General features: G+C 43.7%; 1 protein-coding gene and 2 pseudogenes across 2 annotated transcripts in view; 1 reads left to right on the plus strand and 2 right to left on the minus strand.

The window, feature by feature from the left end:
- MAP2K1 (mitogen-activated protein kinase kinase 1) overlaps positions 1–25,539 on the plus strand; it is a 292,757-nt gene that overhangs the window by 9,811 nt on the left and 257,407 nt on the right. For both annotated transcript variants that reach the window (XR_015750823.1, XM_087972954.1), the window contains exons 2-8: positions 8,689–8,899; positions 10,349–10,495; positions 10,781–10,858; positions 12,501–12,552; positions 20,938–21,062; positions 22,126–22,333; positions 23,501–23,565. Coding sequence is in view for 1 of the 2 variants with exons in the window: in XM_087972954.1 (XP_087829080.1) it covers positions 8,689–8,899; positions 10,349–10,495; positions 10,781–10,858; positions 12,501–12,552; positions 20,938–21,062; positions 22,126–22,333; positions 23,501–23,565 (886 nt within the window). In the remaining variant the exon portion in view is untranslated. The remainder of the gene's footprint in view (positions 1–8,688; positions 8,900–10,348; positions 10,496–10,780; positions 10,859–12,500; positions 12,553–20,937; positions 21,063–22,125; positions 22,334–23,500; positions 23,566–25,539) is intronic.
- On the minus strand, positions 1,567–4,432 carry LOC148129715 (uncharacterized; annotated as a pseudogene).
- Positions 4,652–7,009, minus strand: LOC148129716 (uncharacterized; annotated as a pseudogene).

A 25,539-nucleotide genomic window follows, 5' to 3' on the forward strand; every position in this document is an offset into this window, starting at 1 on the left:
GGGGAAAAAACAAGGAACATGTGGTTGTTTTCCAGGTATAATACTGGAGTTTGAAGCAGCTGTTCCTTGCCAGGCATTCTCCCGATGTTTGAGGATTCCGACTCCCAGAATGCTTAGCCAGTGGACCCAGAAGAGGTGGTTATGGATGCTCTAACATAGGGACTACTTCCAAACCTGGAAATATTAAGACTTGTGGACTTCAACTCCCAGAATTCCTCAGCCAGCTGGGAGTTGAAGTCCACAAGTCTTCAAAGCTGCCAAGGGTTGGAGACCCCTGCTCTAACAATTGGCTGGGGGACAGTTTAAGGACACAGAAAGTATCCTTCACATTATAGTTGGGATTGCACACTGTGCTAAATCAGCGTTTTTATTGACTTAATCACAACGGGCTGGATTTCCATATCAGGCTAAGTCACAAACCATAGTTTCCAGCTGGAGTTGCAACACCAGCAGCAACAACCCCTTCTGTCAAGGCCAAATTATATGATGGCTTAAGGCAGGATGTGAGTTCATCCTCTTCCTCCACCTAGCCCCGCCTGTTGAATTGTCTCCTTGGGCAGAGGACCAAATTGGCCATTATCTGCCCCTTTGAGAGAAGAAATGGATGGCGTTCGTGATTCAGAAGTGCCAACCCTGATGACAGCTGCAAACTTAAGTTAAACGGAGGCACGAGGTTTTCTTTGCTTTTCCTGCGGTCTCCCTGCTTCTGACTCGGTCCAATTGTTGAATTAAGGAATTATCTTTTTGGCAAGGGTGGGAGCCAGAACAGCAGTCTGTTTAATTACTCTGAAATTCTCTTCTTGCACTTAAGTTGAATCTCTCCTTGTTCAGTTTCCATCCATTATTCCTTGTCTGGCCATCCGAATGCTTTGGAAAATAGCTTGACCCCTTCCTCCTCTCTGCGGCAGCCCCTCAAATATTGGAAGACCGCTATTCTGTCTCCCCTGGTCCTTCTCTTTACTAGACTAGCCAAGCCCAGTTCCTGCAACTGTTCTTCATATGTTTTAGCCTCCACTCCCCTAATCCTCCTGGTTGCTCTTCTCTGCACTTTTTCTAGGGTCTCAACATCTTTCTTACACTGTGGTCTCCTGCTTTGAACGGGGTTGGACTAGAAGATCTCTCAGGTCTCTTCAAGCCCTATGATTCTGTGTTCTAAGCTTGATGTATGTGTAGACCAGAGGTCCCCAAACTTGGCAGCTTTAAGACTGGTGGACTGCAACTCCCAGAATTCTTTGCCATTATCTGTGATTTTGTGTATCTCAGATTGTGGTGAAGTCCAGCAGAGGAGTAAATCTGGACTTCTGTGAATTGGGTTTCTTTCACTGGATAAAGCCCCATGTTTTGGTGTGTTCAGCACAAGCAGTTGGCTGGGGAAAAAAGCAGATTGCCAGCGGATGTCCCTTTGAAACTCGAGCTGTGTTCCACTCTGTTAAGGGAAAATAATCTTTCCTGGAGCAGGAAGTACATAATCCAATTTCAATGACAGTTGAAAATTTACTGTGGCGTACTAATGCAAGATCTGCGCTGCTCCTAATGATGGCTTATTCACATTTTGGTTTGAGATTGTCAACCTACAGACAAGGGGGAGGCAAAGACAGCTGTTCTGCTGTTTTTGTTTTTAAACAGCGTTTTATTTTCAGCTAATGCTTGGATGTTTATTTATTTATTTCATTTCATTTCATTTGTCAATTGCTTACAAGATAATAGGTATAAGTATAAACATGAGTATGAATACAGGAAATGGGTACGAATAAATGGGGACAATAGGACAGGGACGGGAGGCACAATGGTGCACTTATGCACGCCCCTTACAGATCTCTTAGGAATGGGGTGAGGTCAATAGCGCCCCTTACAGACCTCTTAGGAATGGGGTGAGGTCAATAGCGGATGGTTTGAGGTTAAAGGAGTTTGAGGATGTAACAACAGAGTCAGGTAGTGCATTCCAGGCATTGACCACTCAGTTGCTGAAGTCATACTTTCTGCAATCAAGTTTGGAGCAGTTAACCTTGAGTTTGTATCTGTTGTGTGCTCTTATATTGTTGTGGTTGAAGCTGAAGTAGTCATTGATTGGTAGGACATTGTAGCAGATAATTTTGTGTACTATACTTAAGTCCAACCGCAGGCGGCGTAGTTCAAGACTGTCCAAGCCCAAAATTTCAAGCCTGGTGGTGTAGGGTATTCTGTTGCGAGCAGAGGAGTGTAGTACTTTTTTCTTGAAATACTTCTGGACTCGCTCAATTGTATGAATGTCCGATATACAGTGCGGATTCCAGACAGATGAGCTGTATTCAAGTATTGGTGCAGCAAAGGTTTTGAATGCCCTAGTTAGCAATTCAATATTTCCAGAGGAGAAGCTTTGTAAGATTAGATTTACAATTCTTAATGCCTTTTTGGCAATGCTGTTACAGTGAGCTCTAGTGCTTAAATCATTAGATATGGGTACTCCGAGGTCCTTGACAGAGTGAGGTTCATCAACGAGGTCATATCTGCCTAGCTTGTATTTGGTGAACTTATTTTTTTTTTACCAATGTGTAGGACAGAGCATTTGTTGGTCAAGATTTGGAGTTGCCAAATGTTTGACCATTCAGACACATAATCAAGGTCACTTTGAAAAACAGTAGCATTGTCGGTGGTGTTGAATAGTTTTACATCATCCATGAAGAGGACACAGTTGCTTATCAGGTGATTGCAAAAGTCATTTATATAGAGTATAAAGAGTGTGGGTCCTAAAACGCTGCCTTGGGGGACACTGTTGACTGGAGCAGGGTTTGATATAGCGCTCCCTATTTTTACAATTTGTTGCCGGTTTGACAGGAATGCAGTAATCCACTTATGAAGGGATCCAAAAATGCCCTAAGAGTTTAGTTTTAACAGTAGTTTATCATGTACCACTGAATCAAAGGCTTTGCAGAAGTCTGTGTAAATTGCGTCTATTGCTTTTCCCTGGTTGAGTAGAGTAGTCTTATGTTTTTGCAGTGTAGGAGTTGTAGGTTGCAGGACAATTTTTTCCTGAAACCAAATTGTTTTTGGGAGAGTAGGTTGACTCTAAGTGGAGGGTGATGAATTGGTTAATGATTGATTCCATGACTTTACAGGTGACAGAACACAGTGAGATTGGTCTGTAGTTTTCAACCAGGCTGGGGTCACCTTTTTTGAAGATAGGGATGACCATAGCTAAGGACCATAGGTTTGGTAAGGAGCTGGTTTTGAATGATATATCATATATAATGCTTAGGCATTTGCTATGGCAAAGGAGAGCTTTTTTAAGAAGTATGCACATAATCCATCGGGGCCAATAGATAGGGATGGGTTCAGGTTTCATAGTGCCTTTTCTACATTATCTTCTGTAAAGTCAATATGTAGTAGATCATTGCAGTTAGTTGTGGTACGACTAGGAAATGTGGGGCATGAACCATTGCTGTTTACAAAGATTGAACTGAAGAATGTGTTGAAGAGGTTGGCCTTAACAGCTTTGTTGCTGCAGTCTTTCCCATTTGGTCCCTTTAGAGGTGGGATGGTTCTTGAGTCTTTAAGTTTGGAGTTTACAAAATTGTAGAAGGCGCAGGTAGATTTTGTACGTAGGAGGTTTTTCTCCTTGCAGTAATAATTTGTGCATTCTGCCTTTATCTGTTGGCATAAGGTATTGTATCGGTTTTTAAAGTTTGCTACGTAGTTAGTTTTGTTTTTACGCCATAGTGATTTTTTTTTTGATCGAAGTTTCCTTATTGTTATGGGTAATTTGTTTCTTTTGTTTTTAGGTTACTAATGGTACATATAGTTTAATGACTCTTTCAAGTTCAAGTAAGAATGCATTATAATGGTCTTCTGTAGTATTACAGTTAGAGAACAGAAAGTGCCAGTCAAGAGATGATAGGTCGGCATCTATGAGATCAGAGTTGGCTTTTTTGAAATTGTATTTTGGAGATCCATCATTATGATCTTCTTTGTGAGGGCGTAAATTGAGACAAAAGTCAATCATACTGTGGTCACTGTTTGAAAAGGGTTCTTGTATTTGTAGGCCATAAATTGAGTTTGAGCTGTTGCAGAAGATGAGGCCGAGGCAGTTGTTGACTCTAGTGTTGTTTGTTACTAATTGATCCAGTCCCACTGTGGTAAGAGCATTGTACAGAGTTGCATGTATGGCTTCGGATGTACATTCATTTAGGATCCAGTTTATAAGAGGTAGATTGAGGTCACCAAAGAAAATAAGAGGGTGTGGACAAGAGGCAACCCACGTCAGCAGTTAAGTTAGTTCATTTGCATGAACTATGTCATAATCATGGGCTCTGTAGCTTAGTAAGAAGCGGATAGTGGTATTTAAGGACAGTTCACAAACGATGGTCTCTGGAAGAGCAAGCTCTTGTGTAATTAGAATCTTTCTTAGATTTAGGGATTTTTTATAGAAGATAGCAACTCCACCTCCTCTATGGATTTAGCGATCTGACCGATAAACGAGATATTCTGTGACTGTGGCAATGGAGTCTGGAAAAGATGCATTCAGCCACGTCTCACAAACAAATATAATATTGAATGTGGCTGTGCTTAGTAAGATAAGGAATTCATGCATTTTGTTTGTGAGGCTTCTTGCGTTGAGTAGTTTGCATTTTAGATATGTAGTAGTGGATCTGGAGGAAGTAAGGGGCGTGCATGCCTAATGTTGGATGTTGGGGTGTTGGTTATTGGGATGTAAGTTGAAGGTCTTGCTTTTGATACATTCTGTGCGGTAGTCAATGTATAGGTTAATATTTCCTTGTTCCTGTAGTCTTTTGAGTTCAGAGCGTAGTTCACGGGACCGTACATATTGCTGTAAGGTTAGGTCAGGACGAGAATGGAGATTCTTATGGTTGATGTTGCTCTTGGCAAGTGAGTTTATAGTGTAAATGAATTTTCCTTTGCTTAATTCATTTTTGCAAACAACCCTGCAGAAGCGTGGGGCCAACAAGCCGTCACTGTTTTTGAACTCTGGGCCGATGCAGGAAATGTCGAGTATTTCATCAGGGGAGATGCTTGATGCTTGATAGCCACTGATGATGTTGCGGACATTTGTGATGTCATCATTATCATTGTTGTCTTCTAGACCAAATAAGATGGCATTGGGACGTTTCCGTTCACACTCGATGGCTTCTTTGATGAGGATTGGGATATCATTATTTGTAGGATTTGTGTTTTTTTGTGGATTGGGTTGTGGTTGCAGTTGTTGGGTGGTGTGGTTTGTAGCTATTGGATGTTCATTTTTTTGTGTTGCTGTCTTTTTTTTCAAGGTTAGTTAATCTTGTTTTTGTAGTGTCCAGGGATTCTACTATGGTGTCAAGGGAAGATATTCATGTTTCTATGGTATCAACTCTTTCGAACAAGGCAATATATTTGTCCAGGTTGGGTCTGCACAATGGACAGAAATATGGAAACACATGGTTGGATGATTCTAGGAATTGAGCCATTTGTTGGCTAATCCCAAGCAACCATGGTGAGTGTAGTTGTCACATAGGGAACATTTGATGGAATTTTCATTCTCCTTTAAAGTTTCTTTACATATATGGCATGTGCAGGAGTCTTGTGGTTCATTGGTGGGGATTTCTTTCATTTGGGCTTCTGGTTTGGCATTGGATTTTTTTCCTGGCATGGTGGCTTTATTGAGATGGTTCGTTGATTAAATTGTTCAATCAAACAAGATCAATAACAATATTGCACCAATCAATTAATTAATCATGCTAGTCAAGTAATTTCACTAATTAACAATCACCCTAAACAATTAATTACAGTAACCACTAATCACACTGGTCAATTAATTACACTAATAATTAACCTTGCTAATCAATTAAATTACAGATTGGTAATCACATTATTTGCACTAGACACTCTAATCACACTAATCAATCAAACAATCAAACAATTGATAAATTATTTTAGAGAAATTATTATAGAGAAATTATTTTATAGACATCATTATCTAATCATTGATATATGTCTTGAAGTAATAAAAGTTATACGTTTTGAGGTAATAAAGTAATCAGTGTTATAAGTATTGAAGTAATGAAGTAGTAAGTCAGCAAGTAAAGGGTTGTTGCTTTGTTGGTTGTTGCTAACCGATCAGATTGGTGAGAAAGATTAATTGCTTGGCTGGCTGCTGTTAACTGATCCACTTGTATAGCTGACTCCGTCTTAGCTGACAGGAAATCTTCTGCCCAGGGAATCTTGGTGAGGTAGAGGTTGAAGGCACGTGGTTTCTTTTTGTTTTAATGACTTCAAAGTGATTGATTTTTGCTTCTTTTTTTTTTCCTCCCCCAAAGGAGAATTTAAACATCCATTCTGTGAAAATTGCAATGTTCTGTAGCTGTGTTCTAACCAAAACCCATATCGTTGTGAGCATGAAAAGTGATTTCTTGCTGTTTTAAAAGTTACTGGTCCCACAAATCTGTTGCTGACGGCGTGCCACACTGGGTTTGCAAATCGTTTGTTGCTGGATTTTCCTGCTGGATTTCTCATAGGCAATTTGCCACCTCCAGGAGCCCTGCTTAATGGTGAGAATTGGACAACATCTGCAAAATGCAAGGCAGAAAGTGTTAGGCTAACAGTTGGCGTCATCTCTCATTTCTCTGTCTTTTGATTAGCAAGGTTCAAAAGTGGCAGTTGGCTTTCCTGAATTCATTAAATGTGCTTCGCTGAAGACCCCAAAATACCCGTAGCAGCTGCTTTCATTGCTGGAAGAATCCGCTGCGAAGGAAGAAGACAATCACTTTTTAACACCTCTCGGCTTAAAAATAAGGAGTCTGTTCACATTCAGGAACCATTTGCAGGAACCTTGAAAGGAGCTAAGACAGTGTTTGTTAGCCTTAGCAACTTTAAGATGTGTGGACTTCAACTTCCAGAATTTCCCAGCCATCATGGAATTCTGGGAAATAAAGTCATCGTACCTTAAGGTTGCTACATTTGAATGATCTAGATCAGTGATCCCCAACCTTTTGACACCGCTGCCCGGCACCGCATCAGCTGGCGCCGGCCCGTCCGCCATCAGCTGGCGCCATCTTTTTGATGAAAAGTGCTTCCGGTGACGCCACCGGAAGCACGTTTTCATCAAAAAGATGGCGGCGCCAGTGCTCGGTGAGCTTTTCCGGTAGAAATGGCTTTCTACCGGAAAAGCTCACTGAAGCGCGATGCCGCTTATCTTTTTGATGAAAACGTGCCCGTGAGCTTTCTACCCGGAAAAGCTCACCGGAAGCACTTTTTCATCAAAAAGATGGCGGCGCCCAGCAAGCTGCGGCCCGGTAGGAGTTGTTCCACGGCCCGGCACGGTCCGCGGACCGTGGTTGGGGACCCTGATCTAGATGATGGACCTTTAGAACAAAAGGAGTAGCATCTCAGGTCTTCTTCTTTTGAACCTGTTTACTCTATTTTTGTTGAGAGGAGAGTAATGAACAAGTGAGGAGCATCCATGCAAAGTGTGAGTGGTTGCATAACAGCTTGCAAATTGGTTCCATTGAATGCCTAAAACAGGGGTCCCCAAACTTGGCAACTTTAACACTTGTGGACTTCCAGAATTCTCCAGCTAGCTGGAGAATTCTGGGAGTGGAAGTCCACAAGTCTTAAAGTTGTCAAGTTTGGAGACCTCTGTTCTAAAACGTTTCCGCAGAATGGAAAGTACCACCTTGCTTGCTGCAAATGGAATCTGAGAATATTTTCTGTGGGGGAAATAAATGATTGCTCGCCGGGAACAAGCAGCTGTGTTGAATCAATGAACGCCAGAGGATGGAAAACGTCTTCGGTTTGAAAGTTAATTAATTATGCTTCTGTAGCTGATATTATTTCTGCTGGATGGGTGTCCCATTAAGGTGTTCCATCCGTGCATCAGGGAGGAACAGACACAGGAAAAATACACATGTATAGATAGGAACCTATCTGGAACGTTGAGAACAGAAGTCAAGCACTGTCACAAAATGGCTGCCTGCCACTAAACATCAATTAGGTGAAAGTGGAATTGATCCTTCCCTTCCCAGCAAAATCTCAGGAGGTGTATTGTGGGATCTGAAGAACTTGCAGCTTCCACCTCTTCTTTAGTAGAGGGTAGCACTTCCTGGGATGCCTAGGGGCATAATGGCCCAATTTACTCACAGGGTGGTTGGGTAATAAAACTAGGAGAGAACAAAAGATCAGGTCTACCTAACTAGGAAAGTCTCGTTAAACTGATTTATTGCTAAACAGCCTAGACACAAGAATCTTCTCAACTCACGGTTTGCACCTGCTTGGAGTTAGATAAGGGTCCACAGAATTTGAAGAGGAATTGGACTTGGCTTGCTTGTAGCTACGTTGGGATGCTAGGCTGATTACTCTTTTGACTCCGCCCCCCAGGTCCTGCCGCTCCTCCTCCTCTTACAGGGGAGCTTGCAAAGAAAAGGCAAGACACAGACGCTATAACAATCGGTAAGGGTAGTGAGTGACAGCAGAAACAACCAGGCAACTTTGCTCTAACACAGGGGTCTCCAACCTTGGCAACTTTAAGACTTGTGGACTTCAATTCCCAGAATTCCAAGTTGCCAAGATGGGAGGCCCCTGCCCTAATGTGCATCAAGAATCTTCCTCTTTCCTTACGTGCAAGTTTTCTGTATCTTGAGAGAGAGAGAGAGAGAGAGAGAGAGAGACAGGCTCCTGTAATTTTAATAGGAGTTTCTCCCTTCTCCCACCTGGGCCCCACAGGACCAATTTGGAAGCCCTGCAGAAAAAATTGGAGGAGTTGGAACTGGACGAGCAGCAGCGGAAACGGCTGGAGGCCTTTTTAACCCAGAAGCAAAAAGTGGGGGAACTGAAGGACGATGACTTCGAGAAGATCAGCGAACTGGGCGCCGGCAACGGTGGCGTGGTCTTCAAAGTCTCACACAAGCCTTCTGGACTCATCATGGCCCGGAAGGTGAGTTTGGTGACTGGCTTTAAGTTCCTGCGTCTCACGGAGCCATTTTGCAGAACCGTGGTTTAATTCAATCGGCCGCCATTTGCAGAAGTCCTTCATCAGAGGGGGACAAGGCGTACCTCCAGTTATCAGTGTTCTGACCAGTGGTGGGATTCCAATAATTGAACAACCGGTTCTCTGCCCTAATGACCGGGTGGGTGGCCGTGGCAGGCGTGACCAGGGGGTGTGACCGGCAGCATGTGGCCTCCTGCAAATCCTCCTGGGAGCCAAAACTGGCCTGGGGGTGGCGCTGCACACCTCCATGCTCTGTTTTGGGCCTAGTAGGCCTCCCTGCAGCTCCCTGGGAGTAAAAATGGGCTGTGGGGAGGGGCTGAGCCACACCATGGCCACATCCACCCAGCAACCGGACAGAGAAAACCATTTGCTAAACTTTTCGAAGCCCACTCCTGAGTACAGGTAGTCCTCGACTTACCACTCTTCATTGAAGGACGGTTCAAAGTTACGTCAGCCTTCAAAGTGACTTACAACCTGTCCTTAAAAGTTCAGGACTGTTATACCGACCCCAAACGGCCACATGATTGCAATTCATGTCCTTGCAACCCAGATTTAAAAGCTATGAGGGTTGCGGTATCTTCGGTCATACGGATGCGATTTGGGGACCTTCCCAGATGACTTCGGACAAACAAAGCCAACTGGGAAAGATGGGTTCACTTAATGACCACGTTGGTTTCATTTAACAGCCACGTGACTCACTCAATGATCTTGGGGGGTGGGGGAAAATTGTCATAAAATTGGGTCTGGCCAGACGGTGACTTGTTTAATGATTCCGGGTTTTTTTGGTGGCTGAAATACCGGTCACAGTTGTGGTCATAAGTCGAGGACTGCCAATATTCAGCCTTAGAATTTTGCCTTCCTCTCTTTAGCCAGGCAAGGAGCGGTGAAATCAGAGGTGGTATTCAGCCGGTTCTGACCGGTTCTAGAGAACCGGTAGCGGAAATTTGGAGTCGTTCAGAGAACTGGCCAATACCACCTCTGACTGGCCCCGCCCCCATCTATTCTCCGCCTCCCAAGTCCCAGCTGATCAGCTGGGTCTTCTTTGGTTGCCCTGCCCAGGAGAATGGAGCTGGAAAGCAGGTTAGTGGGGTGAGGAGGAAATAGGGACTTTGCAGTCTCCTTCCCCTGCCACGCTCACCACACAGAACCGGTAGTAAAAAAAAAATTTGAATCCCGCCACTGGATGAAATGCCTTCTTCCTTGCTAAATGGGCACCTTTGAGGGGCGGCTTGCGGGCCCAGCTCATTAAAGATCCAAAGGAGGCTGGGGTCCGAGGCCTGACCCTCTTGCTTTAGCTTCCTCGAGTCCTTGGCTGCGGCCAGCAGGGTGGGCTGGGCCCTTGAAGTGATGGAAGGCACCGGAGGGGCGACCCACAGCGACGGCTTCTTTTGGCAGTTGATTCATCTCGAGATCAAGCCAGCCATCCGCAACCAGATCATCCGGGAGCTGCAAGTCCTGCACGAATGCAACTCCCCCTACATCGTGGGGTTTTACGGAGCCTTTTACAGTGACGGCGAGATTAGCATTTGCATGGAGCACATGGTAAGTGGCCCTCTTCGCTTGGGGGGGGGGCTGCTTGGGACCCTGTGGTGCTTTGTCCTCAAGGGCTCGGGGAGGTTGGTTGGGGGAGCAGAGTTAGACGTTCCACCCTCCCTCCGTCCGTCCGTCCATCCCTTTCTCTATTTTCCTTCCTTCCTTATCCCTCCCTCCATCCTACTATTTCCCTTTCTTCCTCTCTCCATTTTCCTTCTTTCCTCATCCATCCATCCCTATTTTCCTTCCTCCCTCCCTCCATTTTCCTTCCTTTGCTTGAACGTTTCTTAATAGGATGGCGGATCCTTGGATCAAGTCTTGAAGAAGGCTGGCAGAATTCCGGAGAAGATTCTCGGCAAAGTCAGCATTGCGGTAAGTACATGTCCAGCAGGGAGAGAGTGCTGAGAACATCTTTAAGGCAAAGAGACGTGGAATTCTTCCTCTTCCTCCGCTTTTTCCTTCTTTCTCCTCCGCTTCTTCCTTCCTCCTCCTTCCCCATTCTTCCTTCTTTCCTTTCCTCCTTTCTTCTTCTTCATCCTCCTTCTCTTTTCTTCCTTTCTCCCCATCCTCCTCCTCCCTCCTTTCTTCTCCCTTTTCCTTTCCTCCTTTCTTCCTTCCTTCCTTCCTTCTCCTTCTCCTCCTCTACCCTCTTTCCTTTTCCTCCTCCTCCCTTTCTTCTTCATTCTCCTTTCTTCTTCCTTTTCCCCCTATCCTTACTCCTCCTCCCTGCCTCCCTCCTTCCTTTCTTCTCCCCTTTTCCTTCCCCTTCATCCTCCACCTCCCTTCTTTCCTCCTCTTCTTCCTTTCTTCTTCTTTCATCCTCCTACCTTCTTCCTCCTTTCTTCCTTCTCCCTTCTTTGCTCCTCCTCTCCTCCTTTTTCCTTCCTCCTCTCTTTCTTCTTCCTTCCACCACCTCCTCCTTTCTTCCTTTTTCTTCTGTCTTTCTTTTCCTTTCGAACTGAAGGCCTCAAATAAGGCTGACAACTGTGCAAGAGGCAATATCAGGGATGTTCCCTTCCCCCACCCACCCACCCACCCACCCACCCCCAAGCCTTGTAAATCATGTAGCAGCTTCTGTTTTATGCCTCCATCCCCGGAACACATTTGCTGGGTCCTGCCTCTCTCGCAAAGAAATGACTCACTTGTCTTTGGAAGAGCTGTGAGTTATTACGAAAGACCAACCCAGATGGGCGAACATTTGCGGCTGCTATTGCCAGAAGTCGAACCCAATGGTGTTTAACGACAGCTCTCCATTCCTTGGCACACAGTGTGGATTGGGGTCACGTAGAGAGAAAAACAGAAAAAAATAAGTGGAAAAGATGTTCTTTATGTTTCTCTTTTTCTGCTTTCCATCTGTCATAATTGGCTGAAACAAAAAAAAAAATGGTTTCCCAATTTTCCTAAAATTTTAAGACAACTCGCTTTCCCTCAACCTTGTCAGCTTTAAGATGCATGGACTTCGAGTCCCAGAATTCTGGGAATCAAAATCGACGCATCTTAAACTTGACAAAGTTGAGAAATATTGACCTGCCTCATGAAAATGAACAATGAACAATGTTTTCTTTTTATAAAAATAGTGGGCTTGGAGAAAATGATGAGAGGGGTACCTGGGTGTGCCTGCATCAAACTGGAAGATTCTACAAAGAAGTTAACTTGGATAGTTTGTCTTAGGATTCCAGATTCATATAATCCAACCTTAGAATCCTTAGCTGTGCAAGTGCTTTAGATTCAGTTGCAAAAAGCAATTTCCAAGTTTGTGGAGGGCAGCTGTGTCGTCCGCAGCAAAGAGGTGGCTGCTTTAAAGAGATCCAGGTCTGAACTTGTGTTTGAAGCCTGGCACGGTCATAAAAATTTCTGAAGAACAGTCAACTGGAGCAGGATATCTGTTAGGCTGGGGGGTTCCCCCCCCCTTCTATTAAAGTAGAATATGGTTACGTTCCTTTGAAGTTTATCCAGTTGCATGTTGATCGTTGTTGTCTGCTTGTTGCAATGAGCGCCTTCTTTTGATCCACAGGTTATAAAAGGTCTAACATATTTGAGAGAAAAGCATAAGATCATGCACAGAGGTAGGTGGTTTATGTTTCCTGGCCTCAATGCAGCCAGATTTTCTTCACTTGCCCATGTTTTGCTAAAATTGCGAGTAGGTGGGAGATAGAAATGTCAAGAAAATCAAGATTGCAGCTGTGACTACAAAACTGAAACTCTATCCCAGAGGTCTGTGGAGATTCTCAAGTCATCCAGGGTGCTTTTTCAGGAGGCAATTGGACTTTCTTGGTTTTTTTTCTTTTGAAGACGTTTTGCTTCACCTCCAAGAAGCTTCTTCAGCTCTGACTGGATGGTTGGTGGAGAACGGAAGGATTGATATGATACTCCTTGCTGGTCATTTGCATCTTTTTTAAAGAGTTGTTAAGGCCACTTGGAGGTTTGTCTGTGTCCTCAGGGTGCTTTTTTCAAAAGGCAACTGGACTTTCTGGTTTCTTCTTTTGAAGATGTTTCACTTCTCCTCCAAGAAGCTTCTTCGGCTCTGACTGGATGGTGGGGAATGGAAGGATTGATGTCCTTTGGAGACAGCCGCATTTAAAAGTCACAGGCCACTCTTTTGAAGATAACAAAGTCCATATTTTGGACAGAGAGGACTGGTGGTTTGACAGAGGGAACAAAGAGGCCATCTATGTCAAAATTGAACAGCCCTCCCTCAACGGGGGTGGGTGGTGGGGTACAACATCATCTACCTCCAGTCTACAACAAAGTCCTTTCAGCAGCTGCAAGAAGGCTCCACAGCCATTTGCACCACTCAGGTGACCCCGAAGATACAGATAAACCTCCAAGTGGCCTCAATGACCCCCTAAAAGGATGCAAATGACCAGCTGCCTGCAAGGAGTATCCATCCTTCCCTTCCCCACCATCCAGTCAGAGCTGAAGAAGCTTCTGGGATGAGAAGCAAAATGTCTTCAAAGAAAAACCAGAAAGTCCAGTTGCCTCTTGAAAAAAGGACCCCAAAGGACCTGACATCCCTCCCACTCCACATACACACACCCCTCCCCTTGCAAATCACCCTGGGAAGCGGTCCATCACGGCTGCTGCATTCCCCTGTCTTGAAAACTGGGGAATAAAAGTAGTCCTTGACTTATGACCAAATGAACCCAGAATTTCAGTCATAAGGTATTGTCATCGTTCGACTTTTCATGTAACCAGACTCAGTTTTATGATTGTCTGTACAATTGTTGCCAAACAATTCCCCTATGGTCGTTGAGTGAAGCACTTGGTCCTTAAGTGGATCCGGCATGGCCTAATGGGCGGGGTTTTTTTGCCATTTTCTGCCGGGAAATGACAAAAAATACCGCAAACCATGGTCAGATCATTGCAGGACCCTGTTGTAAATGTGCCATGTGCCCGAAAAGCAACCACGTGACTTTGGGAGGGGCACAGAAGTCGTAACTTTGAGAACAGGTTGTATGTACTTTTTAAAAAGTTGGGTGTAACTTCGAATGGTTGTTAAACAGCCAGTCGTAAGTCAAGGACTACCTGTACACGTAAGTCCTCGACTTGCAATTCTTCATTTAATGACCCTTCACAGTGACAACCCAGCCCTGAAAAAAGTGGCCATTTTTCACACCGACAACCTTTGTAGCATCCCTAGGATCATGTGATCAAAATTCAGAAGTTCAGCGATCGGTTCATACTTATGACCGTTGCTGCAGTCCCCTTCTGCCACCTTCTGAGAAGCAAAACCCAGGGGGAAGTCAGATTCACTTAACAACTAAATAATATTTAGTCAATAATGTTACTAAATGATCAACGGCTGACACACCGTACTGAACGAGTAGTCCTTAACGGGTCTACGTCTACAAGTAAGCAGTGGGGTGCCGCAAGGTTCCCTCTTAGGCCCAGGACTCTTCAATATCTTTATTAACGACTTAGATGAGGGAATAGAAGGGGAACTTACAAAATTTGCAGATGATGATACTAAACTGGCAGAATAGCCAACACCGTAGAAGCTAGGCTCAAATTCCAGATGGATCTTGACAGATTTGAACACTGGGCCATGTTTAACAAAATGAAATTAAGTGTAGAGAAAAGTGAAGTCTTCCTCTTTGGCAAGAAAAACCAAAAGTACACATATAGACTGGGTGAAACCAGGCTCAATAGCAGGAACTGTGAGAGGGATCTTGGAGTCTGAGTGGACAACCAGCTAAATATGAGCCAGCAGTGGGCAGCAGCAGCCAAAAAAGCAAATGCAATCCTAAGTTGCATTAACAGAGGGATACAATCAAGATCAAGGGAGGTACTAATATCACTCTATAAAGCCTTAGTAAGACCACACCTAGAGTACTGCATCCAGTTTTGGTCACCACACTATAAAAAAGAGGTTGAGACTCTAGGAAGAGTGCAGAGAAGAGCAACCAGGATGATGAGGGGACTGGAGACCAAAACATACAATGAATGGTTGCAGGAACTGGGCTTGGCTAGTTGAGTGAAGAGAAGGACCAGGGGAGACATGATAGCAGTCTCCCAATATTTGAGGGGCTGCCATAGTCAAGCTGTTCTCCAAAGCACCTGAAGGCCAGACAAGGAATAATGGATGGAAACTGACCACAGGGAAATTCAACCTGGAAATAAGGAGGGATTTTCTGACGGGGAGAACAATCAACCCAAGGAACAGAAGTTGCCTTCGGAAGTTGTGGGAGCTTCATCCCTGGAGGCTTTCAAGAAGAGACTGGACTGCCCTCTGTCAGAAATGGTGTAGGCTTGGGCAGGGGGTTGGACTAGATGGCCTACAAGGTCCCTTCTAACTCTGATTATCTGTTATCTATTAACGGCTGTTGTTCACTTAACTGCGGTAAGGGAGGTCGTAAAATGGGACAAAGCCCACTTAACTATCTCTCTATAACAACAGAAATTTGGGGCTCCGTTATGGACCAGTCGAGGACTAGCTGTAATTTGAGAGGACTGAAAAAGCTTCATCTTAGGGGCTTTTCGGACCATGTTCTACCCAGGATGCATGTATGGTGTGAAGTTTGCCACTTAGTGTTAGCTTCCTGCAGGGAAGCAGGAAGGGGGAGTGTCGTGCCCCAGCTGGTCACAGCTCCCCCGGGGCCGAATCATGCCACCTGCACAAAGTCAATGCACTCGATATTCTCACGCATCCACTGGCTTGTTCCTGCCGGTCCTTACTGGACGCTCAGGTAACGGAAATCAATACCTGAGTTCCGAGAAAATACAAGACAGAAACGCAGCTGAGAAAAATGAGACCCAACCAAGCTGTGAGAAGCCGCTTGCCAGAACCGGAGGTCACTGTGTGCCGGGGACCATGAAAACTTCAAAGCTCTTTTCTGCTCTTCCCTCCCAGCCTTTCCATGCTCTTTCAAAGGCACACACCTGCTCTTCAAGCGGCCACTTCGCTATCCTCCCCGTTTGCGTTTGTTTTGTTTTTTACCTCCAAAAATTCAGGGAAAAGGCGGGGGGGGTTGATCTAGGATCCCTGTGAGGGTCCCACAAGATGCTAAGCCTAAATGAAACACAACCAACTGCTCTACGAATCCCCCATTGCTCTGAATGGCCTTTTTTTAGGGGTAGGTAAGGAGAGGTGAAACCACAGCCCAGGGATGGATGGATGGATGGATTTATTTATTATCTATCTGTCTGTCTGTCTGTCTGTCTATCTATCTATATCTATCTTATCTATGTCTCTGTCTATCTGTGTGTATCTATATCTAAGTCTCTACATCCATCTGTGTCTCTATCTTCTATATCATCTATGTCTATATCTATCTACTATCTTCTATCTATCCTATCTTCTATTTTCTATCTATATCTATCTATCTATGTCTCTCTATCTCTCTATCTATTCTATATCATCTATCTATGTCTGTCTGTCTATCTATATATCTATGTCTCTGTCTATATATCTATGTCTCTATATCTATCTTCTAACTATCTTTTGTATTCTATCTATCCTATCTTCTATTTTCTATCTATATCTATCTATGTCTGTGTATCTATATGTCTCTATATCTATCTATATGTCTCTATCTTCTGTCTATCCTATATTATCTATCTATGTCTGTCTGTCTGTCTGTCTATCTATCTATCTATCTATCTATCTATCTATCTATCTATCTATCTATCTATCATCTATCTATCTATCTATCTATCTATCTATCTCTATCTATCTATCTATCTATCTATCTATCTATCTATCTATCTATCTGTCTGTCTGTCTGTTCTATCTCTTCTATATCTTCTATCGATCTATCTATCCTATCTATCTATCCTATCTTCTATCTATGTGTCTGTCTGTGTAGCTATATCTATGTCTGTCTGACTTTATATCTATCTATCTTTGATATCTTCTATATACCTTCTATCTACCTATCTGTTCCTGTGGTTTTTAAGGCACTTAGCGTCCTCAAGTTGAAGCCGCCAGCAGCTCTTTCCCACTGCTTGATGCCGGCTTTCCTTGAACCCGGGCCCCTCCCCCTTTCTCCCTGCCCCGGTGGGATGAATCTCAGGTGGGCTTCCTTTCTCTGGGAGCCCTAATGCAGGGCTAATGGCTGGCTAAGTGCTGTGCTGAGTGGTGTCCTTCGCCCACGGGAGGAAGGAGGGGGGGAAAGGGGCTCCTTGCAAGTCTTGGTGGAGAAGCGGTTGCCTGGTTACCAGCAGCCTTCCTGCGGAGAAGAGGCGCATCCCAGCATGTCCCTCACCTGCCTGGCAATCCAGTGGTTCTCCAAAGATGCTCGAGATGCTATACAGGGAGAAGATTCTGGCTGCTGATTTACTTCAGGTAGAAGAAGTCCATTCAGATGAGCAGGAGACCTAGGGAAAGGTGCATCCTGGCTTGTTCCAAAACAGTGGCTTGTAGAGATTCTGGATATATTCCTGCGAGACAGCACGTGCTGTCATTTTTTGGGTACCACCAACAACTGAGTTTTGGCATACAGGCAGCCTTATGCCCACAGGTGCAAAGCCCCAGAGGGCAGGACAAGAAACAACGGAGGGAAACTAATCCAGGAGAGAAGCAACCTGGAATTAAGGAGGAACTTCCTAACAGGGAGGACAATTAACCCGTGGAACGTCTTGCCACCAGAAATCATGGATGCTCCATCACTGGAGGTTTTCAAGAAGGGACTACTAGACAATGACATCTGAAATAGTATAAGTTCTCCTGTTTGAGCAGGACGCTGGATTTAGAAGACCTCCAAGGTCCCTTCCAACTCTGTTATTCTTTGTCCTAAAGTGGGGGCTATGTAATAGAGTGAGGTAGGATCATCTATTTAATCCAGTAGCCTCTAGAATGGAAAAGAACTTATTGGCTTTCAAAAACCCAAATCTGTTTCCAATCATTTTAGGGCTGTACTTTTCTCCATATCCTTTAATGTCTTTCGGTGGCTGTTCCTGTGCCTCTACACGAGTTCCATACATCTTCTCCATTCCCAGAGGTCTCCAAAGTTGGGCAACTGTAAGGCTTGTGGACTTCAAATCCCAGAATCCATAGCTAGCTGGAGAATTCTGGGAATTGAAGTCCACTGCAAAATCCACATGGGTAGCAGGCTACCAGCCATCACTGAATAGCAGAGAACGTCGACTTCCGGTGGTGAGGTCACGGTGGAGCGGAGCAGCAGGAGAGCGATCTCTGCAATCCTGTATCCGAATTTTTGTGCTAGGAAGCTCTCAGAGGCATCGTGTGAAGCTCGGAGAGACACACAAATCTGAAGGGGAAACCTAGGAACAGAGTGGAGGGAAGCAACCTCCTGCTGCCAAGAGGGGAAACCCTTTGAATCCGGCGTGAAACAAACTCGGCACCTGTGGCGGGTCCGAAGCCACGACAGCCAGCTGCGATCGGGAAGCAGGAAAGTGGATCAACGCAAGACATCAGAAGAAGAACGGCAGACTGGGACAGTTTTTGAGGGGTGAAAGAAGAGATTCCTGTGAAAGATTCTTGACAGAGGGAATCTTTGGGGAGAGTGAATACAGTGGCGAATTGGTGGGGGATAGCAGAATGAAAGGGAGAGGAGGAAGCCGTTGGAAAAGAACAGTTTGATGGCTGAGAGAGAGCACCGCAGAAGAAAAGATCGAGACTGTGAATAAAAACTTAAAATTTCTACGATTTGGACGGATTACTAGCAGAGCAGAAAAGAGACAACAATTGACAACAAGAGATTACTATATCTTTTTCAAACTGCACCAATAAGATTGGATAAACCCTTTTTTAGAGAGTTAGATCGAATAATAAGTAAATTTGTTTGGGACAGGATAAAAATGAAATTGTTACAGGACAAAAGAGAAAGGGGTGGCTTTGGACTCCCTGACTGGGAAATTTATTACCAGACTGAGGCTATGGTATGGATTAAAGATTGGATCAACCTGGAGAGTCGAAGAGTATTGTCGATAGAGGGTCACAACTTGCAGAGAGGGTGGCATAGTTTCCTATGGGATGGGAAATGTCAACAACATGCATATTTTCAGAGACACATGATTAGAGATTCATTAATTCGGACATGGAACAAGATTAAAAAGAATCATTATACTAAAATGCCAAACTGGTTGTCAACTATGGAAGCACAAATCTACCCAAACGCAATGGAACTGGGGGAAAAAGAGGAATTATAAAGACTTATTAGACACACAAGGAAGATTAAAAACGAGACAAGAACTACAGCAACAAAATATAAAGATAGATTGGTGGACATACATGCAAATTCAGGCGAGATACAAAAAGGACAGAGAACAATTTGGTTTCTGCATGGAAAAGCATCAATTAGATAAAATTCTACAAGAAATGGAAAAGAAAATGATCTCAAGAATATATAATTTTCTACTAGATTTTAAAATGGAAGAGGAGGTGGTCAAAGAGACCGATGGTGGTATGGGCAAAAAATGTTGGCCATAATATAGACCTGGAAAATTGGGAGAGAATGTGGGGACTAAATTACAAACTAATTACATCTACAGCATACAGGGAAAATCAATACAAAATTTTCTACAGTTGGCACCTTCCCCCCGCTAGACTGGCAAAAATGTTTAACTCAGACCCAAATTGCTGGAAATGTGGAAAAGAAAAAGGGACTTATTTCGATACCTGGTGGACATGCCAGGAAGTGGAAAAAATATTGGAATATAATTAGACAATGGATAGAAGAAATCACGAATCAGAAAATTGAACTTAATCCGGAAACTTTTTTATTAATTATAATAACACAAAAATGCAATAAAACAGATAGATACATCATGTTACGCGTATTAACAGCTGCAGGGATTTCGTACGCACAACTCTGGAAAGAAAAAAGGGGTTCCACCAGAAGGCATGGTTATAAAAAAAATAATAGATTGTATAGAGATGGACACGATGAAAATAAAAGACAGAAGATTCAATTTACTATAGGGCCAGGTATGCCTGGTATGAGTGGTTTAGAAATAAAAAGGAAATAAAATGGCAATTAAGAAAAGAATGAGGGAATATGTAAACATATCAATATACCATGGAGAAGATTGATGTGTTAGGATAAAAGGTATTGATTTACAGCAAGAGTAAGATGTAATGGTAAAGGAATAAGTAAATACATATACTGAAAAATGTAAGGAGATGCAAAAGATGTCTTGATGTTGATAACAATGTATAAAGTTTTATTTTATGTTTTTAAAATTTGAAGACTTAATAAAATTTATAAAAAAAGAGCGGAGAACATCACTGTAAGCATTGCTTGTACCAACTTCCCCCCCCACTTATTCTTCCATTGAAGAATGGCAGATAGACGGATCTGACAGTCACGCTGTTTTCTGTTGATTCTGCATAAACCCACAGACGATTCTGTGTGAGGTTAACATTTGAATCTCGTTTATCCCTTTCTATACAGGCAAGTCCTTGACTTACAACAGTTCTCACTTAGTGACCACTCAAAGTTACAACGGCACTGAAAAAAGGGAGCCATAAAACCGTTTTTTCACACTTACAACCATTGCAGCATCCCCCATGGTCACATGCTCAAATTTCAGACCCTTGGCAACTGACTCCTATTTATGACGGTTGCAGTGTTCCAGATTGATGTGATCCTCTTTTGCGACCTGACAGGCAGAGTCAATGGGGAGCCAGATTCAATTCTGTTCCATCTGTTACTTCTCACTTCTGTTACTCACTTAACAGCTATAGTGATTCATTTAATAACTCTGGCTAGAATGGTTGTAAATTGGGGCAAAACTAACTTATCTTGTCTCGCATAGCAACAGAAATTCTGGGCTGAAATGTAGGTGGAGAGGACCCCCTGCATGTGAACTGGTAGCTGTTTTTTATTTAATGATTTGAATGTGGATCCGTGACTACAAGAGGGAAAGCTGGGATGGATTTTATGATCTAGCATGCGTTGCCAAAAGGAATGGCTGTCCCAGAACTAAACAGTTTGAAGTATTCTCCTTTTTTACTTCTTCTTCTCCCGCTTCCTCCCCTCTCCTTCCAGATGTGAAGCCCTCAAATATCTTGGTCAACTCGAGAGGAGAAATCAAACTCTGCGATTTTGGGGTCAGCGGGCAATTGATTGATTCCATGGCCAACTCTTTTGTGGGCACGCGATCTTACATGTCGGTAAGTGCCATAAGGTACCAGTAGCTGCTGTCAAATTCAGACACGATAACAGCTGACCAGTGTGGTGATCAATCTCTTGTTGAGTGGAGTGTTTTCTTGCCTGCAAAGTGCCACAAGTGTTTTGCACAGGAGTGTGCAACCTAAGGGTGCCCTCTCATTTAGTTTAGTTTAGTTTTAGTTTACTTTATTGCCATTGCACCTCGTACAACGAAATCAAACACCATCCTCAGTGTACATCATGACCATGAAAATAAACACAAACACACATCCTTCACCCTCCACACATTGAATTGAAAACCCCCGACACCACACCAACACTGCACTATACAGCAGAATTCAACAGAGCTACTGCCCTGGGACAGAAGCTGTTTTTCAGCCTATTTGTCCTTGTTTTTATTGTCCTGTACTGTCTGCCAGGTGGTAATAGTTCAAAAAAAGGGGATGCCCAGGATGAGATGGATCTTTGAGGGTGTTTTGAACTTTCTTAAGGCAGCAGGAACTATAAAGCTCTTTCAAAGAGGGGAGAAGGCAACCCATGATCTTCTTGGCAATGACATTAACTCTATGGAGTGCTTTCCTATCTGCCACTGTGCAATTGGCAAACCCTACACAGGTGCAGTAACTTAAGATTCTCTCTCTGGTGCAGCGGTAGAAGATCACCAGCACTTTTTCATTCAGTTGTTGTTTTCTGAGAAGTCTCAGGTAGTCTAATCTCTGCTGGGCCCTTTTGACCACGGCTGCAATGTGGGTACCCCAGGTCAGGTCCTCTTTTAGGGTAACACCCAGAAACTTAAAACTGGCCACTTTTTCCACTCGGTCTCCATGGATAAGCAAGTGCTGGAGGTCTGATCTGTTCCTTCTATATCATCCGCTATAAGCTCCTTGGTCTTATTGGTGTTGAGGACCAAGTTGTTGTTCTCCACACCACGAATAGTTTCGCATTATCGATTTCTCCTCCTCCGTCACCCTTCCCATTCTGTGACCGGACGGGCTTTTGCTGCTGTACTGTCCATGTTTTTTCCACCCTTGTGACTCGTTCTGACTTTGCGTCCATCCCCCCCAGCCGGAGAGACTGCAAGGGACTCACTACTCGGTGCAGTCGGACATCTGGAGCATGGGGCTCTCCCTGGTCGAGATGGCCATCGGCAGGTACCCCATCCCTCCGCCCGATACCAAGGAGCTGGAGCTGATGTTCGGCTGTCCCGTTGGGGCTGACTATCCTGTCTCGGAGACGTCTCCCCGGCAGAGGATGCCAGGGCGGCCCATGAGTGGTAAGAGGGCGCCAGCTGGCAGTGCCACCTTGGGGGGGCTGAAAACGGACCACTCCTTGGAGAAGCGAATCCAGTTGTGGCTGGGTGTTGGTTTTTTTTAGGGAAGTCAGTGGGTGTGAATGTGTTGGGATGGTTGGGCACAGGCTGTGCCAGAGCAACCCCATCCTTCCAGCATGGGCTGGGCCTAGGAGCTTGGCCTTCAGATCTGCAGAAGCACCTTCAGAGAAGAGGCCGTTTCTTCCCACTGGCCATACCTGCTTCCACCAGGGCTTTGCTTTCATTTGGGCAGTCCCTGCTTGGTTACAGGGCCAAGACTTCCTGACAGTCTAGGCCAGGGATTTTCAAATTTGGCTAGTTGAAGATACGTTGACTTCAATTCCCAGAATTCTCCTCTCAGCACGCTGTGAGTTTTGGAAGCCATATTGAAACCGCGCTGCGCCATTTTGAGCCTTGGAAAGTGGGAGGGTGGAAGTTCTCGGGGTATATGTAGTTGGACAAAACAACATTCGTTTTGTCGTTTGAGGTCACGCTATTGTGTGCATATGTGAAGAGAAGTCTTCAGTTGGGATGGACGATGATTGGGGCATGGGATGGGATGGTGGGTGTAGGGGGTTTGGATTTGTGGTTTTGATTATTGCAAGGAAGCCTGGGATTTTCAGATTCGGGATCCCCCCAGTTGTGCCAGTTACTATCCAAATAAAAGAGAATTTTTGAGCGATGTCTGTCTCGGAGTTATTGGTTGGAGTGGAGGGTTGCTGAAACGCGGACACATGCCTTCCTTCCTTTCCTTTTCCTTTCTTTTCCTTCCTTCCTCCATTCGTTCATTCATTTTATAAATAGTTCAAACTGGCAAACATATCCAACACACCTTCCCTCTCCTGGTAAGCCGGTGAGGTGGGTTGAACTAAAAGAGAAGCAGACCAGAGCCTTCTGGGGGTTGAAGTCCACACGCCTTAAGGTTGAGTTTGAAAAACATTTTGTTTTTAGCAGACATTCGTTGACAAAACCTACGCTGTCTCTCTTCATCAGCATTTCTTAAAACAAATTTCAAGGCATGCCACTGAACGAGTTTTGGACACGGTTAAGTCTCATCAGAAAAGAGTGAAAAAAATAAGCTATACGCCAAAGAGTGAAATTAATTTTGCCAACGTGTTGTCATTTTTTCAGCCTACGGTTCAGACAGCCGACCACCTATGGCCATCTTTGAGCTCCTGGACTACATTGTCAATGAGGTGAGTGGAATATAGTGGGTCTTCGGGTTTTGTTTTTTTTTGTCTTCTGCAAGCGGAAGGGTTTTTGCTGTCGTAAGAAGCATCCTGGAACCCTGGTGTTGTGATGGACTCCTGCCCTGTATAGATGACCTCCAGGGCCCCTTCCATTCTGCCGTGTTCAGAACCCCCGAGGAGATTCAGATGGTTGGGATCAGCGGTAAATATTTTTACTACTGGTTCCGTGGACATGGTTTGGTGGGCGTGGCAGGGACAGATATTGCAAAATCCCCATTCCTCCCCACCCCACTAACCTGCTTTCCAGCTCCGTTCTCCTCTGCAGGGCAACCAAAGAAGACCCAGCCAATCAGCTGGGACTCAGGAGGCGGAGAATAGATGGGGGCGGGGCCCGTCAGAGGTGGGGTTTGCCGGTTCTCTGAACTACTCAAAATTTCCGCTACCGGTTCTCCAGAACTGGTCAGAACCTGCTGAATATACCACCTCTGGCTCCTCAAAAATCTTTGTAGATGGCTGAAATCTCACCCAAGATCTTAGTAAGACCAGATATGCAAAAAAAGGGGGGGTGTATTTTAGGGGTGCCTCTGAAGCAGCCTTTCCCAGTCTGGCTTGAAAGTCTTACTCTTCTAACAGGCGCATCAGCTGCAAAGCCCGTTTCTGTGGCAACATTAAAGTCAGTCATTGCAGGCTCGAGAGGCAGCTGATGCTGGGATGCGAAAAGGAGTTTTAGACCTCAATCAAGATGGTTTGTTGGCCCCTCTGTGCTAAACAGAGGCAGGTTTGACTGTTCTCTCCCTTGGTGCAGCACGTGAGGATCTCTTGCATCTTTCCTCAGGGAAATGCTTCGGGTGGACTGCATTTAGTTCCCACATTTCTGCTATTTTTTTTAGTAGTATTTGTAGCAGGACTACCAGATTCTATAACACGTTTGCTCCTCATGCCATCCATCTGGTAAACTCACAAGATTTGTTTTTCACGCCATAAACATTTATAACTAGACTGTGTTGTTTCTGTGTGTCATATAATATATGTGGGTATATGCATAATTTTGTACTTATTTATCTATCTTGTCATGTTTATGTAGTGTAATATTGGAGGTAGTGACCCTTTGAGAGCTATATGCAATGAAATTTCATTTTTAACGTATGCCAATTAGTGGACATTCAAAGTGACAAAGTTATTCTTATTCTATTCTAATTTCTCTATTCTATTCTATTCTGATTTATCCTATTTCTATTCTGTTCTAGTCTATTCTATTCTAAATTTCTCTATTCTATTCTATTCTGATTTATCCTATTTCTATTCTGTTCTAGTCTATTCTATTCTAATTTCTCTATTCTATTCTATTCTATTCTATTCTATTCTATTCTATTCTATTCTATTCTATTCTATTCTATTCTATTCTATTCTGGTTTATCCTATTTCTATTCTGTTCTAGTCTATTCTATTCTAATTTCTCTATTCTATTCTATTCTATTCTATTCTATTCTATTCTATTCTATTCTATTCTATTCTATTCTATTCTGGTTTATCCTATTTCTATTCTGTTTTAGTCTATTCTATTCTAAATTTCTCTATTCTATTCTAATTTCTCCTATTCTATTCTATTCTGAATTGTCCTATCCTGTTCTGTTCTAGTCTAACCTATTCTAGTTTCTCTATTCTATTCTAATTTATTCTATTCTAATTCTAATTCTATTCTATTCTGGTTTATCCTATTTCTATTCTGTTCTAGTCTATTCTATTCTATTTCTCTATTCATTCTATTCTATTCTATTCTATTCTATTCTATTCTATTCTATTCTATTCTATTCTATTCTGAATTGTCCTATTCTGTTCTGTTCTAGTCTAACCTATTCTATTTCTATTCTATTCAATTATTCTATTCTAATTTCTCCTAGTCTATTCTTTAACCCTGTGGCATTTGGGGAACTGCTGAGAGTCTTTGAAAATGGAGCAGCATCTAAAAAATCAAAGTCA

The sequence above is a fragment of the Notechis scutatus genome, chromosome 11 (assembly GCF_049901735.1).
Source record: "Notechis scutatus isolate UNSWTSFEM ecotype Mainland chromosome 11, rNotScu1.2, whole genome shotgun sequence".
NCBI lineage: Eukaryota > Metazoa > Chordata > Lepidosauria > Squamata > Elapidae > Notechis > Notechis scutatus.